This window comes from Arachis ipaensis, chromosome B8 (genome assembly GCF_059453495.1).
Source record: "Arachis ipaensis isolate K30076 ecotype BB chromosome B8, ASM5945349v1, whole genome shotgun sequence".
Classification (NCBI taxonomy): domain Eukaryota; kingdom Viridiplantae; phylum Streptophyta; class Magnoliopsida; order Fabales; family Fabaceae; genus Arachis; species Arachis ipaensis.
Genome location: NC_142443.1, coordinates 168399 through 185826, shown reverse-complemented (window position 1 = coordinate 185826; position 17428 = coordinate 168399). Strand labels below are relative to the sequence as shown.

General features: G+C 37.7%; 3 protein-coding genes across 3 annotated transcripts; all 3 read right to left on the bottom strand.

Moving 5' to 3' along the window:
- Positions 1 to 179: 179 nt before the first annotated feature.
- LOC107617645 (early nodulin-like protein 17) lies at positions 180 to 1199 on the bottom strand. Its single transcript, XM_016319458.3, has 2 exons — positions 828 to 1199; positions 180 to 739 (listed from the first exon to the last, which is right to left on the bottom strand). Exons 1-2 carry the CDS (start codon positions 1000 to 1002, stop codon positions 411 to 413), a joined length of 504 nt encoding a protein of 167 aa, XP_016174944.1. The 5' UTR covers positions 1003 to 1199; the 3' UTR covers positions 180 to 410.
- A 1419-nt stretch (positions 1200 to 2618) lies between these two features.
- LOC107617646 (chaperone protein dnaJ 8, chloroplastic) lies at positions 2619 to 3850 on the bottom strand. Its single transcript, XM_016319459.3, has 3 exons — positions 3509 to 3850; positions 3345 to 3413; positions 2619 to 3120 (listed from the first exon to the last, which is right to left on the bottom strand). Exons 1-3 carry the CDS (start codon positions 3704 to 3706, stop codon positions 2926 to 2928), a joined length of 462 nt encoding a protein of 153 aa, XP_016174945.1. The 5' UTR covers positions 3707 to 3850; the 3' UTR covers positions 2619 to 2925.
- Positions 3851 to 5030: 1180 nt separating this feature from the next.
- Positions 5031 to 7420, bottom strand: HSP70B (heat shock protein 70B). The gene has a single exon (XM_016319456.3). The coding sequence runs from the start codon at positions 7317 to 7319 to the stop codon at positions 5385 to 5387; it is 1935 nt and encodes a 644-aa protein (XP_016174942.1). The 5' UTR covers positions 7320 to 7420; the 3' UTR covers positions 5031 to 5384.
- Positions 7421 to 17428: the final 10008 nt, after the last annotated feature.

The window sequence follows — 17428 nt, the reverse complement described above, 5'->3', positions numbered from 1 at the left end:
ATAAACATACTCTCCCTTACTTATCTATTTATTTTTGGTCAATTAAGGCTTGATTGGATTGACAATGAAAAGTTCCACTTCTAGGACAAAACAATGGTTAACAAACAAATCTAACACTATTGAATTGGCCACGCGGTTATGGACCACCGAGGTCGTAATCAGAGACTAAAGTGAGTCACTATTGAAACAGCATCATTGACGCACACTATAGATTGCTAATTCTGTCCCTCACCAAGGGATAGAATGATTCTGCATATCTTTCTTATTAACAGGGTGGTTTAGTAGGGCATATCATTTTCAACAATTTGAAATCCGAGAGCTTTCAAACATAAATCAAGGAAGTATACGTTACATGAAAAATAAATAAAGCAAGTGGTGTGTGTGAAGTGACACAAAACGAGAGAAAGTCTCTAGATGTGATTCCAAGCAAGCCAAACAAAAGAAGAGAGGGAGGAGAGCAGAGCGGGAAGATGAAGGCGCGGAGCAGCAGACTTATGGGCGGAGGCATGAGGAGGATGAGCTGGAGGAGGAGGAGGGAGGGGATGCACAAGTATGGAGACCTTCATTCCGTTAAAGCATTGACCATTGCCGCAGATGAAGTAGTACCTTTGGGCCTTTTTGAGGGTTATGAAGTCTTTGCCGCTACTCCAGTTGCCAATGGCCCCTTGTGTGGTGCAGTTGTCGTAGCCAGTCTGGTTCACCTCAAACACATTGTACTGCGTTTTCTGGTACCTAAATGCTGTCAAAACCATATGCAATTATGCATACAATAAACAAGAGTCAAGAAAAAAAAGGAGGAGGATGAAGAGAGAGTAGTGAATACTAACAGATGAGGTCGCCCACGAAGAAAGTTTGGTTATTGGACCAAAGAGTGTAGTTAATGCCAGGGTTCCACCCACGGTTGGCTCCCACAATATGGTCTGTGGCGCTGACAGGCACACCACAAAGGGAGAGGGTCAACACCAACACCAACACCCACCTCATCATGCCTTCACCCTTCATACTTGGCACTCTCTATAGACTATAGACTATAATAATAAGGATTAGTATTCCAACCGTTGCTGCACGCCTGCACCCACTTGCCACTTGACATTTCTTAATTAAACAATTCTCAAACATATTAGTACTCTCTCTCTACCAACGGTCAAAATTTTAGCATATCCTTTTCAGTTTTTTCCTTGTTTTAAAATAAAACCTGTGACTCGCTATTATTGGCACATACTGTGCTTGTTTTTTCGTTTGTTCTTTGGAGGGAAGAAGCTGGGAAACGAGAAAGTAATTATTATATGGTTTCCTTTTCTGCATTGATGAATCAAAATTTGTTAACCTTTGCCCCCACAAAAACAAAACTAAAATGTCATGCTCTGGTTATCTTCACTTTGAAAGAGTTCAACGCGATTTATTTGTATCCCTTCATTGCATTTCACGGGTGTAAATGGAGCGTAAGTGCTATTTTTACTATCAGAGGGAAGGTTAGGACCGAGCAAACGGGGACGAATAATCTAAATATCTGTATGTAATATGTGTAAAAAGCATGGCCTTCTTAATTAATAAAAACATTTAATTATCTATGTGCAGTTCCGCAGAAATCAGCCTTTTGAAATCCAACAGTAAAAGGATATCAGCATGTCCATATAGTGAGTGGTAAGTGAAACCGATATTATCGGGTTGATCCCCATGGTCCATGGAGATCTTCCACTAAGAAACAGAACTGAATTTTGAACTTCATGTGATGTTTAACCACAACTTTGAACACAAGGAAGTGCTAAAACGTCAAATGACCATGGATTCATTCAGTAATCAGTACATATGTTCAAGCAATGATAGGTATTTAAGGGACTACAGCTAAAATGCCTCAGCTCTCAGGAATCATGAATGAAACAAAGAGCATTTTTGTAAAAACCATTCCAACCTGCTCTTATTTAGAGGAAGAAGATGTGGTGAGTGATATCTTCATCTTCAGTATATGCTTGTATTCTTTTATTAGCATGCACAATCAAATTTTATGTTGCTATAAGTCTATAACTATTGCTAATGCGAAATGTACTTGCATGAAAGTAATGTGTATGAAAAGAGAAGAGGACTAATTACAAGTCCTTGAAGCGTATGCTCTTGTATTCCAATACTTGAGGATGCTGGCAATCCAATGAAAATACTGATGCCTTATGTTCTCGGCTGAATTATGAATGGAAAATGGTGGTGAGAAGGGTGGTGAAGGAGTCGAAGATGCAGCAAAGGAGTATCTCAGGTTGCCGGGCCCAAAACTTATGGGAAGAGGAGAGGGAGGTGATGATGTTGAAGACTCATACCTGAGAGTCATTAACTGTGAAACGCCATCTAGTACCAAACCATCAAACTAATTATTTTTTTTAATTTCTTGAGCACCCGAGCATGAGGTTGACTTTGGGTTGGCCAGTGGTTCTTAGCCTTTCTTTCTTCTCGGTGAATATGAAAGTTTAAAAATAAAAAAACATAATTATTATTTCATACACAACGTTTAGCTCTAGCTCCATTTCAGTAACTGGCTTTTCTTAGCAACATTCGAAGTTGAATTGAAATACAGACATTGCTGAATGAAGTATCACAAGAATCGCCTAAAATTAATGGCAAGGAGGCAATTGCTTAATCTTGTTGAATTTATTTACAAAAAGATAATAATATAGATCACACGCAGTATGATCAAACTGCAATTGGGTGATGAAGCTTTTTAAGTTTTAATTCTTTTTCAAGTTTGATTGGTTTTGTTAACATAGGCTTAAATTATGCAGAGGTCAAGACTACCTTTAACCCACTTGAGCTCTACACTCTCTCTATCTACACAAACCCCAACCACTTTTGAAGGCGGAAGAAGGCCCTTAGCATTTAACTAAATACATAATTGAAATTAAACTTTAAAAAAAAAGAGAGAGAAATTACAAAGCAATTTCAAATGTAAGGATTAATGTGAGATGAATAATCACGAATTCCTGCTCCTTCCCATCCCATCCACTCTTCCCACAGGTCCCAATCTGGATCATTCATTCCCCTCATTGCTTCATCGATGCCTGCATCATCTTCGCATGCTTCATGCATTTCCATTTCCATTTCATTGGATTCTCCTCTCAAATTGGACATTACAACCTGCATTCCACATAAGTCACATGGAAACCCCAATTAGATCCGAAATTCTGCTACAACCTATGTGGCCTACGAAAGTTATGGCAATTAGCAATTCCAATCTCAGCATTTTTATTCAAATCAATCATACCAAAGAGGTCATATTTTGACTTAGCATCACCGTCATAAGCATTATCAATATTAAATTCATGCATTACAAAAGCAATAAGCTCAGCAAGATAACTCACATCATAAGCCTGGTTGATTTGGTGAAACTGCACCCCGCATTTGCTCCCTCTGCATACATCTGGATGGTACTGAAACACAACAAAAGACCAAATATATGAATTAATTAAGGATTATCAAACGTTTTAAATATTAATTAATTAATTAAGGAGACCGGGGATGAAACCTGCAGTGCAAGCTGTCTAAAAGCCTTCTTAACCTCGGATTGAGACGCACCGGGTTGGACTCTTAAGGTCTTATAACAATCCGTCAAAGAAGAAGAAGAAGAGGAGCAACAAATCTCAAGTCTTTTCTGTTTTCTTTCTTGAAATCCTAATTGCATCCATGACCATGAATTACCACCAATAACCCCAGCAACAGCCATAATCAATCAGAAATCCTTAAGACACGGGAATTTTGAGACTTGAGAATTGAGATTAAATCCTAAAATAGTGGGTTTCCTCGTTGAGAACTCGAAGGTGATATTAGATAAAATGAAAGGCGCTACAAATCCAAAATGGGATCTGGAAGCGGAAGGTATAAATAGAAAAGAAACGTGAGAGGTCAATGTAGGCGATTCGAGCTCTTATCCATTGGGTCAGAGGCTATTGTGGCATGACGTGGAATCTTGCATTGTCGTTAGAGCGACGACTCAGACAAACAGAGTTGAACTCTCGCTCCTGTTTCAATTTTATGTTGATCACGTGCTTCACCAACAAAATACTGGTTCACCGTTAACCAAGGATCAATATTTTGCCCTTATTACGTTAGTATGTTTATCTGTTTGTTATCCACTAAAACTGTTATTTTAGGTATATTCGTTGACGCATCACTGTATATTCCACACCCAAATAAAAATTGAGATCATATTCATTTGTGTTTTTTAGCAAAATTATAACACTACATTACCACCAATCTGTACCACAGAAAATTAAAAAAAAAAAAAAAAACTAGAGGCTAAGAGGGCGTGAAGAAGGAAAAAACAATTGGGGCCACCGCACCTAACACGTGTTGATATTGACTTGACTGGGCCAAGGTGAAAGGGCGGAGGTGAACAATAAAGTTCCAAACTGAGAGAACAATATGGTTCCAAAATTGAATGGTATAGAACACAACACTAGACGGATGGAATGAATTTAATTGTCTTTGGAATTAGGAGCACAAAGGGTTAGGGAGTGGAAGATGGAGAAGAAAATGGGGACCAGTGACTTCTTTACCATGCACGAGTTTTTTTTTATTAGAAGATTGCTTGAGGAGAAGCTTGTAGGTTGTTCTGTCTGCAATTTGGGAGAGTGAGAACTAGGATTGGGTTAAAAAAAAATTAAACTTTTACAACTTCAGATAAAAAACGAGGGTGTCAAATCATAATTATTTTTGGAAAAGGTCGTTGATAGCCTTGTCTTAGAGAGGGCGACCGAATCCTTATTCCTTTGCCAAGAAATAAAAAAACATGCGCGCACACACACATATATATATGCATGGTTGCATGGACACGAAAGTATTCCAGACAAATCTTTTGAGCTTATTTATTTTTGTGTGCAAAATCATGGCTACACCAAACTAATAATTAAGTGGGGAGCACCACGAAAGTAAGTTAACAACCTGCTGTTCCTACATTTGAATTTGTTATTGCAAAGTTTGGGCACCCTTATTGTCCATCTCTGTTTTTTCATCAACAAAAATATACAATCATATTAGCGGCTGCATATATATTGTGCTCTGATCCAATCAATGTATAATATTGTGAGGCTTGATTCATACAATATCTGCCTCATTCTGCAGACAACTTCCTGCAGTGTTTTGCCTTTTAATTCCCCGCAAATGCCAATTATTGATTTATTCACACTTGTCTCTGTCACTATATTGTTGTAAGAAAAATCATGTGCTTATTTAGGAAAAAAGAAAACAACACTTGAATATGACTTTCTCTATTAGGATACTACCGTACCTCACCATTATTCATTCATAGTTTACATTCAGCGCACACCGGAGGAAAAAAAAGACAAAGGGCAGTGTCTAGCGCGATAAAAGAAGGCTTATAAAAATTGAAGGTTGAAGCTCGCTCAATCAACCTCTTCAATCTTAGGTCCACCAGCGGAGTTGTCATGGGCAGCATCGGCAGAGGATGGAGCAGCAGTACCACCACCTTGATACATCTTGGAAATGACAGGGTTGCATAAAGCCTCAAGCTCCTTGAGCTTGTCCTCAAACTCATCTACTTCCGCCAACTGGTTCCCGTCCAACCATTGGATGGTGTCATCAATGGCCTTCTCGATCCTCTGCTTGTCAGAAGGATCAAGTTTGGCACCAACATTGTCATCCTTGATGGTGTTCCTCATGCTGTAAGCATAATTCTCCAGTGAGTTCTTGGCGTCCACTTTCTTCTTGACCTGTTCATCCTCTGCTTTGTACTTCTCTGCCTCCTGCACCATTCTTTCAATCTCCTCTTTGCTCAGCCTTCCTTTGTCGTTGCTGATGGTGATCTTGTTCTTCACCCCCGCCGTCTTGTCCTCCGCAGACACGTTCAAGATACCGTTGGCATCGATGTCGAAGCACACGTTGATCTGAGGCACCCCTCTCGGCGCCGGCGGAATCCCCTTGAGCTCAAATGTTCCCAAAAGGTTGTTGTCCTTGGTTCTTGCCCTCTCACCCTCGTACACCTGAATCAGCACGCTGGTCTGGTTGTCCGAGTAGGTGGAAAACACCTGCTCTTTCTTGGTGGGTATGGTGGTATTCCTGGGAATCAAGACCGTCATCACCCCACCGGCGGTTTCAATGCCCAGGCTGAGGGGCGTGACGTCGAGAAGAAGCAAGTCTTGGACTTTCTGGTCGCCTTCGCCGCTCAGGATGGCAGCTTGAACAGCAGCCCCGTAAGCCACGGCCTCGTCGGGGTTGATGCTCTTGCAGAGCTCCTTGCCATTGAAGAAGTCCTGCAGAAGCTGCTGGACCTTGGGGATTCTGGTGGAGCCGCCAACAAGGACAATGTCGTGAATCTGAGCCTTATCAACCTTGGCATCGCGGAGACACTTCTCAACCGGCTCCATGCACTTCCTGAACAGGTCCATGTTGAGTTCCTCGAACCTGGCCCGAGTGATGGTCGCGTAGAAATCAATACCTTCAAAGAGCGAGTCGATCTCGATGGTCGTCTGTGCGGTGGAGGAGAGTGTCCTCTTGGCCCTCTCACACGCTGTCCTCAGTCTCCGTAGCGCTCTCGCGTTGCTGCTCATGTCCTTCTTGTGCTTCCTCTTGAACTCCGCCGCGAAGTGATTCACCAGCCTGTTGTCGAAATCCTCGCCCCCCAAGTGGGTGTCTCCGGCAGTGGCCTTCACCTCAAAGATGCCCTCCTCGATAGTCAGGAGAGACACGTCAAAGGTGCCACCCCCGAGGTCGAAGATGAGGACGTTCTTCTCGCCAGTTTTGGAGGCCTTCTTGTCTAAGCCGTAGGCAATAGCAGCGGCGGTTGGCTCGTTGATAATTCTCATGACGTTGAGGCCTGCAATGGCGCCGGCGTCCTTGGTGGCCTGCCTCTGAGAGTCGTTGAAGTAGGCGGGGACGGTAACGACGGCGTTCTTGATGGTTTTTCCCAGGTAGGCCTCGGCGATCTCCTTCATCTTGGTGAGCACCATGGAGGAAATCTCCTCGGGTGCGAACTGCTTCTGCTCGCCTTTGTAGTTGACGACGATCATGGGCTTGTCTTGGGGGCCGGAGACCACCTTGAAGGGCCAGTGCCTCATGTCGCTCTGGACGGAAGGGTCGGAGAATCTACGACCGATGAGGCGCTTGGCGTCGAACACCGTGTTCTGTGGGTTCATTGCCACCTGGTTCTTGGCAGCATCTCCGATGAGGCGCTCGGTGTCCGTGAAGGCAACGTACGAAGGAGTGGTTCGGTTGCCTTGGTCGTTGGCGATGATCTCTACGCGGTCGTTTTGCCACACGGCCACGCAGCTGTAAGTGGTGCCTAGATCGATGCCAATGGCTTTCTCAGTAGCGGTAGCCATTTCGACAAATCAGAAGTAATAAGTGAATAATTTAAATAAAACAGGTTTAATTTGCTGATGACTGCAGGTTTAGATGATGCTTTACGCACGTATGTTAGGGTCCTATATTGTACTGGCCTGGATGGATGGAGGCGGGGTGTATATATATATTGCACAACAATTTGCTTGGCATGAGGACGAGGAAGATATTTTCCTTCTTTTGGGAAAGGCAGAAGGTGGTGGAAGGGACTCATGATGAAGTTGAGATAGAGCAAGAGAAGTCGAGAAGAAGAATGAATATGAGAGGGAAGACCAGAGAGTTCTCGACACTCGACACTGCTTGACTGCCTCTGATTGTGATGGGCTCTATCAAAAGCCCGAATTCTTTCAACGTTTTTGTTTTAGATACGGATTCTCTCCTTCAGCCCTTTCCACCAAAAAAGAATAAACGTTTCGTCCGCCTCTTATTTCTAGTTGAGTTCATGTCATTATCAACCGTCTCGATTTGAAACTTTTTAGTTTTTCACTATTTTCTTATAGTTAATTCTATGGTATTTATAATTTTGTGTGTAATTTTTTTAATTTATTTATCATAGCAAACTTCAAATAATTTTAAAATTATTTATTTTTATATTTATTAAATTAAATATTGAATCTTAATCTTTTTTGATAAATTAAAATTATTTTTTAGATATTATAATAATCATCTTTTTTATATCTTATTTTGTAAAAGCAAATAGTGATAGAGGATTTTTTTAATGGAAAACGTTATTTGTACTTCATTTATCACATATTATAAATTAAGGAGAATATTAGAGAATTAATAGAATTTTTTTGTCAATATTTAACTAGTAATATTTAAAAATGTGGGTTAAAAATATATTGTTATTGATTCATCATCTTATAATTTGATCTTTATTATTGTACATTATGAATCATAACTCGACTTTATTTGCCTTCATTCTAAATTTGTAACTGACAATCTTAATAATAATTATTCTGACTTAATAAGCAACGATCATAACATCAGCTCTATTCATTAACTCTACGCCTATAAAAGGCTAATCATAAAATTCTTGTACCTCTTAAACACTTACTAACTTAACTGTTGGAGTGTCTTTTACAGGTTGGTACCCACTATGTTCTTTGACGTTCGAGTTATTCTCACTCCATTAAAAAAAAAAGACGTATTACAATCGTGCAAAAGACAAGCTATACCTCAAAAGTTCATCCACACAAGAACAATTATATTATTAGATTAAAGAAATTAGATTTATGACTAAAAGTAACGACAAAAAATAATGCCGTTGAGGCATTTTTATAAATTAATACACAAACAAGTTAACCGTTGTTTTACATTATTTCAATATCTCTCAATTAGATAAGAAAGACAACAATGAGATTCTGTCAATATTTTTTTCTAAGTAAATAGAAGGGTTAAGTACTTTTTTTCGTCTCTAAAGTCTTGGGTCAAAATCAAAATCATTCCCAACTTTTTTTTCTTATTAAAATCGTCCTCAACGTTACAAATCATTATAAAACCATCATTTTCCTAATTTTTTGACAAAAATACCCTTTATCTTAATTCCATCCTTTAACCCTCATTTCTTCTTTTTCTTTCAACAACCACAGAGAGGAGGGAGAGCAAGAAAATGAAGAAAAGAACAAAGGGAGGTGGAGACGAAGAGGGAAAAGAAGAGAAGAAGAGGAAGAAGGCATCACTGGCAAGAGAGGAACCCATTGCTGGCATTCTCTTTCGGTGCCGACTCAATCCCGTTTTGGCTCTCCTTTCGGCGCCGGCTCCTTCTCTGTCGCGCTCTTTCTCTCGCAGCGCGGCCTGCGTTCTTCCTCTCCCGCAGCGTCGCGCCTCCGTTCTGCCTCCCACAGTGTTACGCCTCCGTTCTGCTTCTTTGCTCTATTTTTCTGTTCTGCTTTCTGAAACTCACCTTGTTCCAGATCTATTCATGTAGTTAGCTATTTTTCTCTTCCGTGACTAAATTTATGTCATTAATTATTTAAAAATTTTCTGGTTTATTTTTTAATTTTAGCATGAAGTTTTTAGGTGTTACAGATGGTTCTATTGTTGCTGAATTTGTCTTGCTACTTCATTTACTAATTTGCAATTCTCTAATTTTGATTGTTGTTGATTTTGGATCTAAAATCATAATTAATGATTATTGAATTGTTTGATCTGAAATTTTCGGTAATTTATTTTGTGGTTATTGCTGTTGGTGCACCTGTATTGGAAGGTAGTGAGTTTTTTAAGTATAAAAGAAGGGAAAATGTTCAGGTGAAAAAGAAAGGGTTGGAGATAGTAGTTGGGGTGCTAGTTGAAGAAGATGATGAAGAAGATGAAGGGTTGTTGTTGTGAATGAGAAGAAGAAGAAGATGAAGAAGAAAGAAGATATGAGAAGAAAGGTTGTTATGAGAAGTAGAAGATGAAGGGTGGTTGTTGTTAATGAGAAAGGAAGAAAAGAGGAATTTGTCTTTGGTTACATGTTTATGTTTTTTTAAGGGTAAAATTGTCTAAAAAATATTGTTTATAGACAAAATGATGATTTTATAACGTTTTGTAATGTTGAGGATGATTTTAATAACAAAAATGTTAGAAATAATTTTGATTTTGAACCAAGATTTTAGAGATGAAAAAGGTATTTAACCCTTGATAGAACATGTCTACGTACACATTAAACTAGTAATTTATCAATTAAGTGTCAATTAGAATTGACATTTTTTTTGTTAGGATCTCATTGCTTTTTGTGCATAATTACGAGGGACGTTTAATTTTTTTCCTTTATGTTTTGTTATTTTTATATATATATTGATTGAATTTATTATGTAAAAATTAAAAAATATTAATGATTTTTAATTTTTTTTATAAAATTTAAATTAAAGATTTTTTTAAATATTTTTATTGTTTAGAAAAATTATTTAACATATTATATTATTAAGATTATATTATTAAGATTATATTAGTCAAGGAAAATAAGAGAATGAGAGAGTGGGGGCGAGCGGTTGAGGGTGAAATATGGTGAGGAAGATGGCCATGCCATCGGAAGAGATAAGGGAGAGAGCGTGGGTAGGTGTGTATCCGGTGTTATTGAGTGTTCTACTCGAGAGGGATTAAAAAAGTCATCCAATGTCTCTTTTAGAGATAAAGTCATTGGTGCAGAAAAGTCTAAGGCATTTGCATTAGTAGGGTCTTTATTTGAGGATAGTATCGCGACGGTGACAGGTAAGCAGGGTGATTCTCGTCCACCAAGTGTCAGTTTTACCAAGGAGGCAAAGAGCTGTCTAACTGAACCTTGTAAGGAAGCCATTGTGATCAAGGTGCTGGATAAGTATTATGGCTACACGGCTCTCATGCATAAGCTTCGGATAGTATGGCGCATCAAAGGAGGGTTTGATTTGTTGAATGTGGGGTTTGTATATTTTTTGGTTAAATTTGATATTGCTGCGGATTGTGAGAAAGTCATTCTTGGTGGCCCATGGTTGATAGACGGTCACTATGTTGCAGTAAAGTCATGGGATGTGGATTTTAGGCCATGCGAAAAATTCTTTGGATCAATGTTGGTATGGATTCGAGTCTCGGAATTTCCAATTTGGTGCTACCAGGAACAAGCAATGTTGCGAATTGCTTCCGGTGAAAGTAGATTTAGCCACTAAGCTTGCAAAAAGAGGAAAATATGCCCGAACTTGTGTTCAAATTAATCTTAAGTTGCCTGTAATCAAATATATTATAGTGAAGGGTGTGACTTATGAAGTGGAGTACGAGAGTTTATAGTTGATTTGTGCTACTTGTGCACGGTATGGGCATGATAAATCGTTGTGCATGGAGAAGGAGTCCTTGGAAGGAAACGGAAATTTCTTTGGTGATGGAAAAAATAATGAAGTCCCGACACTAGTGCCACACAATAATCATGAGATTCAAAAAGAGGCTAAGTCAGAAGCTCGTGATTTGGTGAGAATCCTCGTAATTTAGGTGAGAAATTAGGAGTTGTTAAAGGGAAGGATGTGGTTACGGAATTATTAGCTCCTCACGTGCCTGATGGTCATGTTAATGAGGCATGCATGGATGATGGAGAGGGCTGGCAACAAGTGTTGCGTAAGGAAAAATTCACAGTGGGCCAGTCATCAGGTTCGAAGGACCAAGATGGAAACCAGCACAAGTATGGTTCGAGAAGGGTTCCAAGGCCCAATTTGCATGGTGATGGAGGCAAATCAATTAGCATTAGGATGGGGAAGCGAGAAAAATATGAAATTACACCATCTCCATCGCGCAGAACTCCTGCACGTCGTGAAATTTCTTTACGGAAGCGTCCTTGGCCTTCCTCCCTGCAGAACTCGCCAGTTGATAAAAATTGTGGCACAATGGAGGAAACCTTAATTAGTAGATGGAAGCATGGCAGGTGCAGTGTCAGGGGGTCCGAAGGTGGCAATTATTGAGGATCAGAGTGTGCCAGTACCACAGGACAAACCACCTATTGAGGTTGGTGATTGTTTTTAGAGTTTATGTTCTTATTTATTCTGTCTTTGTTATTTATGGATAGTTTAAATATGATTATTTGGAATATTAGGGGTGTTCCTAATAATTTAGCCCGGGTGCATTGTAAGGAACTTGTTAGGAAATTTAGACCTGTTTTCTTTATTGTGGTTGAAACTCACTCCCCTTTTCAGCATTTAAAATTATTTTGGGAAAGGTTGGGGTATCACTCTGTTGGTATAGTAGAAGCAGAGGGGCATAAGGGAGGTATTTGGTTTCTCTCCTCTATGAAGGGTGTTTGTTGTAAGTTCATTGATGCTTTTGATCAGGGTGTTACTGTTGAGGTTCACTTTGATAATTTAATTTGGAGGTGTAGTGGTATTTATGGCAATCCTCAATTTAATAAAAGGGTTCTCCTTTGGGATTATCTTGTTGCACAATCCATGATTTTTCAAGGACCTTGGATTGTTCTTGGTGATTTTAATGAAGTCAAATTTTCTCATGAATCTAAGGGCTGTCAATTTTCTCATCAAAGAGCAAACATGTTTGCTACTTCGTTAGGGGATAGTGGTTTGTTTGATCTGAAACTATTGGGAGGCGATTTTCTTGGTACAGGAGGGTGAAAATTTATGTTCATGTGGCAAAAAAGCTTGATCGAGTCTGTTTAAATACTAGTTGGTTATCTATCTTTCCAGAGGCTTATGCCGAAGTTTTAAATATGTTTCAGTCTAATCATTGCCCTATTCTGGTGCGTTGTAAAGGTCATCCTCAGCCTAAAGAGAATCGACCTTTTCGATTTGTTACTGCTTGGGCTAGTCATCCTGGGTATAGGGATATTGTGAACCAGTCATGGTGGTCTGGTAATAGAGGGATTCATGGTAAGCTTTCGAAAGTACAGAAGAATTCACTAGAGTTTAACTCGAAGGTATTTGGTAACATTTTTTGTTAAGAAATGTGAATTAGAGCAGTAGATTAATTATTTACAAAAGCGTTTGGAAGTGGTGGATAGTATTTATTTGCGTCAGAAAGAGCAACAGTTGCTTGATGATTATAATAATACTCTAGTGCAAGAAGAGCTCCTATGGTTCCAAAAGTCCAGAGAGCAGTGGGTAAGGTTTGGGGATAGGAATACAAAATTCTTTCATATTCAAACTCTTGCGCGAAGGAAGTATAATAAGATTCATAGTCTTTTTCTCAAGGATGGAATGTGAGAAACTGATCCAGAGGTTCTGAGTCAAGAAGCAGAGTCTTTCTATAAAAGCTTATTCTGTCATTTATATGATGTTGATTTGAGTTGCCTTGGTGATGTGCCTCTTCCTTCTCTTAATGAGGAAGCTTGCAATAATCTTACGGCACCAGTTACTATGGAGGAAGTCAGAACAGCTGTTTTTCACATGAACTCTTTTAAAACTCCAGGTCCTGATGGGTTTCAAGCTTTTTTCTTCAAAGAATATTGGGAGATCATTGGTCTTGATGTTTGGAAGATGGTTAAGCAGGCATTCTCCGATGTTACTCTTGATCCGAGAATGTTGGAGACTTTACTGGTTCTTATTCCAAAGGTTGAATCACCGGTATCTATGAAAGATTTCAGGCCGATTAGTCTCTGCAATGTAGTTTACAAGATCATCACGAAGGTCCTTGTTAATAGGCTTCGTCCTCATCTTGCGGAGATTGTTGACCCGCTTCAAGGAGGATTTATTCCGGGACGAGAAACTCCTGACAACATCATTATTGCTCAAGAAGTCCTCCACTTTATGAAGAAGACTAAATCAAAAAAAGGCACACTGGCCTTTAAGATTGATATAGAGAAAGTTTATGACAGAGTTGACTGGAGATTTTTAGCTCATACCCTTAAGAGCTTTGGTTTTCCTATTCCTACACTTAATTTGATTATGAATTGTGTCACTGCTTATTCCTTATCTATTCTTTGGAACGAGAATCGTCTGAATGGCTTTACTCCTAGCCGAGGTCTTAGACAAGGAGACCCTATGTCACCTTATCTTTTTGTGTTGTGTATGGAGCGATTGGCATACTTGATTAGTCATCAGGTTGATTTGGGCTTGTGGGAGCCAATTTCTATTTCTAGAGGGGGACCAAGAATATCCCACTTAATGTTTGCGGATGACTTGCTTCTTTTCTGTAATGCTACAAAGAAACAAGTACAAAATGTGATGTTGATTTTAGAGACTTTTTGCAAAGCATCTGGGATGAAGATTAATGTGGAGAAGTCTAAAGCGCTTTGCTCTAAGAATGTCTCTGCAACAAGGACAGAAGTTTTCACTGGGGTATCCTCTATCAGATTTATCCAGGACTTGGGCCAGTATCTTGGAGTTACCCTTAGCCATTCTAGGGTGACTCGTTCAGCTTTCAATGGTGTCCTAGATAAGATTCAGAGTAGGCTAGCAAGCTGGAAAGAGAGTTTACTCAATAGGGCTGGTAGACTCTGCTTGGTTAATTCTATTGCCACTGCTATTCCCACGTACCAGATGCAGGTCTCTATTTTTCTCAAAGGAATCATTAGTAAATTGGAGTCTATAATGAGGAATTTTCTTTAGAAAGGACAAGTTGATGGAAGAGGATTGAATCTTGTTAGTTGGAAGGTACTGGTTACTCCAAAAAAATATGGAGGTTTGGGGATTAGAGATCCTAATTGTGTAAATATTGCTCTTCTTGGGAAGCTAGTTTGGACTTTTTTCCAGCAGCCAAACAAGCTATGGGTCCAATTGTTAGATGCCAAATACCGATCATCTCTATATGACTATTTTAATTATCCTAAGAACAAGGACTCCCCCATTTGGAGATGTCTTTGCAAGGCTTGGGAAGTGTTGAAGGATGGGTTTGCTTGGTGTATTGAAGATTTGAACAAGAATTTTTGGTTTTCTAGCTGGAGAAGAGAAGGACGGTTATCTAATGAGATGGATTATGTTCACATTTCTGATTCGAATCTCCGGATACAAGATATTTGGTCAGTTGGTAGGTGGCATTTGGATACTCTTTATTCTCCTTTATCTCAAGATCTGAAAGGTAATATTCTCTCTTACAATCCAGATGAACAAGCAGGTCCGGAAGTGGGTTGGTATTGGAGTGGGTCTGCTGCCAAAGTCTATGACTCACGCAATGGTTACTTGTGGTTGTGTAAGCAGCTGTTTGGTTGGGAAGAGCGGAAAAATTGGCTTTGGCTTTGGCATCAGCTTGTTTCGGAAAAGCATAAGTTTTTGGCTTGGTTGTGTCTTAAGGAGGCTCTTCCTACTGCAAGTTTTCGTTTTAGAAGAGGGATGTCGTCATCGGATAGGTGTCCAAGATGTCTTTCTAGCCAAGAATCGGTTTTATATTGCATTCAGGATTGTCCAAAAGCTCAGCTTGTCTGGCATAGGTTGGATATTTCTTGTCATCCTTTGGATTTGAAGAGCTGGTTCTTGTATCATAGCAGAGAATATCCATTAAAGTTCTTTTCGAAACTTTGGTAGATATGGCGAGTAAGGAATAATGACATCTTTAATCCCTATGAAACTTGGCCTCCGGAAAAAGTGAATTGTCTGGCATTAATTTCAGAAAAGGAGCTTAGGAATATTTTTGAATTATAACGTATGTCCATTCCCTCTACTCTAAATGGTTTTTGGAATCCCCATCCATTGATACTTTTAAGATTAATTGTGATGCTAGTTATTTTGGTTCGAGTGATAGTGTTGGTTTTGCTTGTGTTATTAGAGATTGTAATGAGAGTTGGCAAAGGGGGTGTTTGGGAATGATTGAGAGTAATAGTATTCTTCAAGGAGAATTGTTTGCTATTTGGAGAGGATATCTCTTAGCTTGGATGTGGGTCAACGAGATGTTATTTGTGAGACGGATTGTGTGTAAGCATTTAATCTTGTTACTCAAGATGGTTTTGGGTTTATTGATCCATTGGTGCTCAAAATTAGAGATATCATGCATTGGAACTGGCGTGTTGATGAGAGATGCAAACACGGTGGCAGATACTATGGCAAAGATGGGGATGAAGTTACAACTTTCGCATGTAGAGCTTCTTTCACTTTAGAAAGAGTTTAAGAGTAGTCTTAAATGGAACTGTCTATCTATTTAAGCGGTTCCTTATTTTATTTGTTTTATTTTTATTTGTTTAATTTATTTAAGTCACAAAAAAAATATATTAAATTTGAAGTGTACTCAATTTGAATTAACTATTATAATTCATATAAACTCATTATTATTAAAAAATGTGCATAACCTATTTAATAATAGATAATAAAAAGGTTGATACAATATTTTATTTAAAATATATACAACAAATGACAATATTAATGTCAACCAATCATGTAAATATAACACCAAAGATTCAAATTTTAACATTTTAAAATAACTAGTAATAAATATAGATAAGATTAATAACAACAATTAATAATGTCATTCTTTTTAATATGTATATCCTCTGTTAATTTTTGTAAGTAAAAAAAAATTAAAATTCAATAATATTTCTTAATTTTTATACAACAAATTATCAATGTATATGAAAAAATAACAAAAAAATAAAGAAAAATCTGTCATTTGTAGTTCTCACTTACATAAACAAATTAGTTGATTAACGTCTTAAGAGAAAAATATTCACTTTTAAACAAAATATTTTTTATTCTTTTAAAAACATTTTTTAATAGGCAAATTTATTTTATATTTGGATAGTCTTTTTAAAAAAAATAAGTATTACAAATATTTTTTTTTAAATAAGATATTGTTAGCTTTTAAAAAAATTAATTATTTGTTTTTTTAATAGAAATACTTTTTTTAAAAAGATATATCGAAATAAAATTAAAATTGAATAAAAATATTTTATTTATGAAAACAAAATACTTTTTTCATTAAAAAAGATCAGTCTACAATTCTAAGTTAACACTAATTAATTTTACAAAAATAAATATCAAACAAAAAATGACAAAATGAGTATTCACTCCTCTCAATTATTTATGAGTGTTTGCCCATGAATTATTACTACACAAAAAATGAAATTATGCAAATAATAGTTGTAATTTGTAAAGACGGACAGAGCTCCACTATGGGAAAAAAAATGGATAATAGTCTTCCTAAATTTTTATTTTTTATATAAATTGTATATAAATTTTAGTTTAAAAAAAAGTCTAGAATCAATATTTTTAATAAAATTTGACTATCACTTAATTATCAAAAGAAAAGTGAGTAATCATGTATCATTAGATAAAATTTTACATTATTAAAAATATCAATAATAATTAATTAATAACTACAAATCACAAAATTTACAGTCCCTAACACTCCTCTTTAGTTTAACTCTCTATAATTTTTATTCATCTCTAATTTAACTCTCTACCATTTTTATTTTAACCTTATTTTATTATAAAATTATCCCTCCCTAAAGTTATATTTAGTTCCGCCCTGATTGTAAATTGACGAAGATATATAACAGAGGAATCACACTATTAAATCTTCCATTAAAATAATCAGAAGATTAGTAGTCCTTCAATTTTAATTAAGTACTATATACGACCAAAAAAAGTACTATATAAACTATATCTGGATTAAAGCTACAAAGAGGATCAGAATCCCTAGGGGATCAGGATCAGCAACAACACATCAGTTTTGCGTTCTCAAAATGTGCACGTGAAACTCCAATAATTTTCTC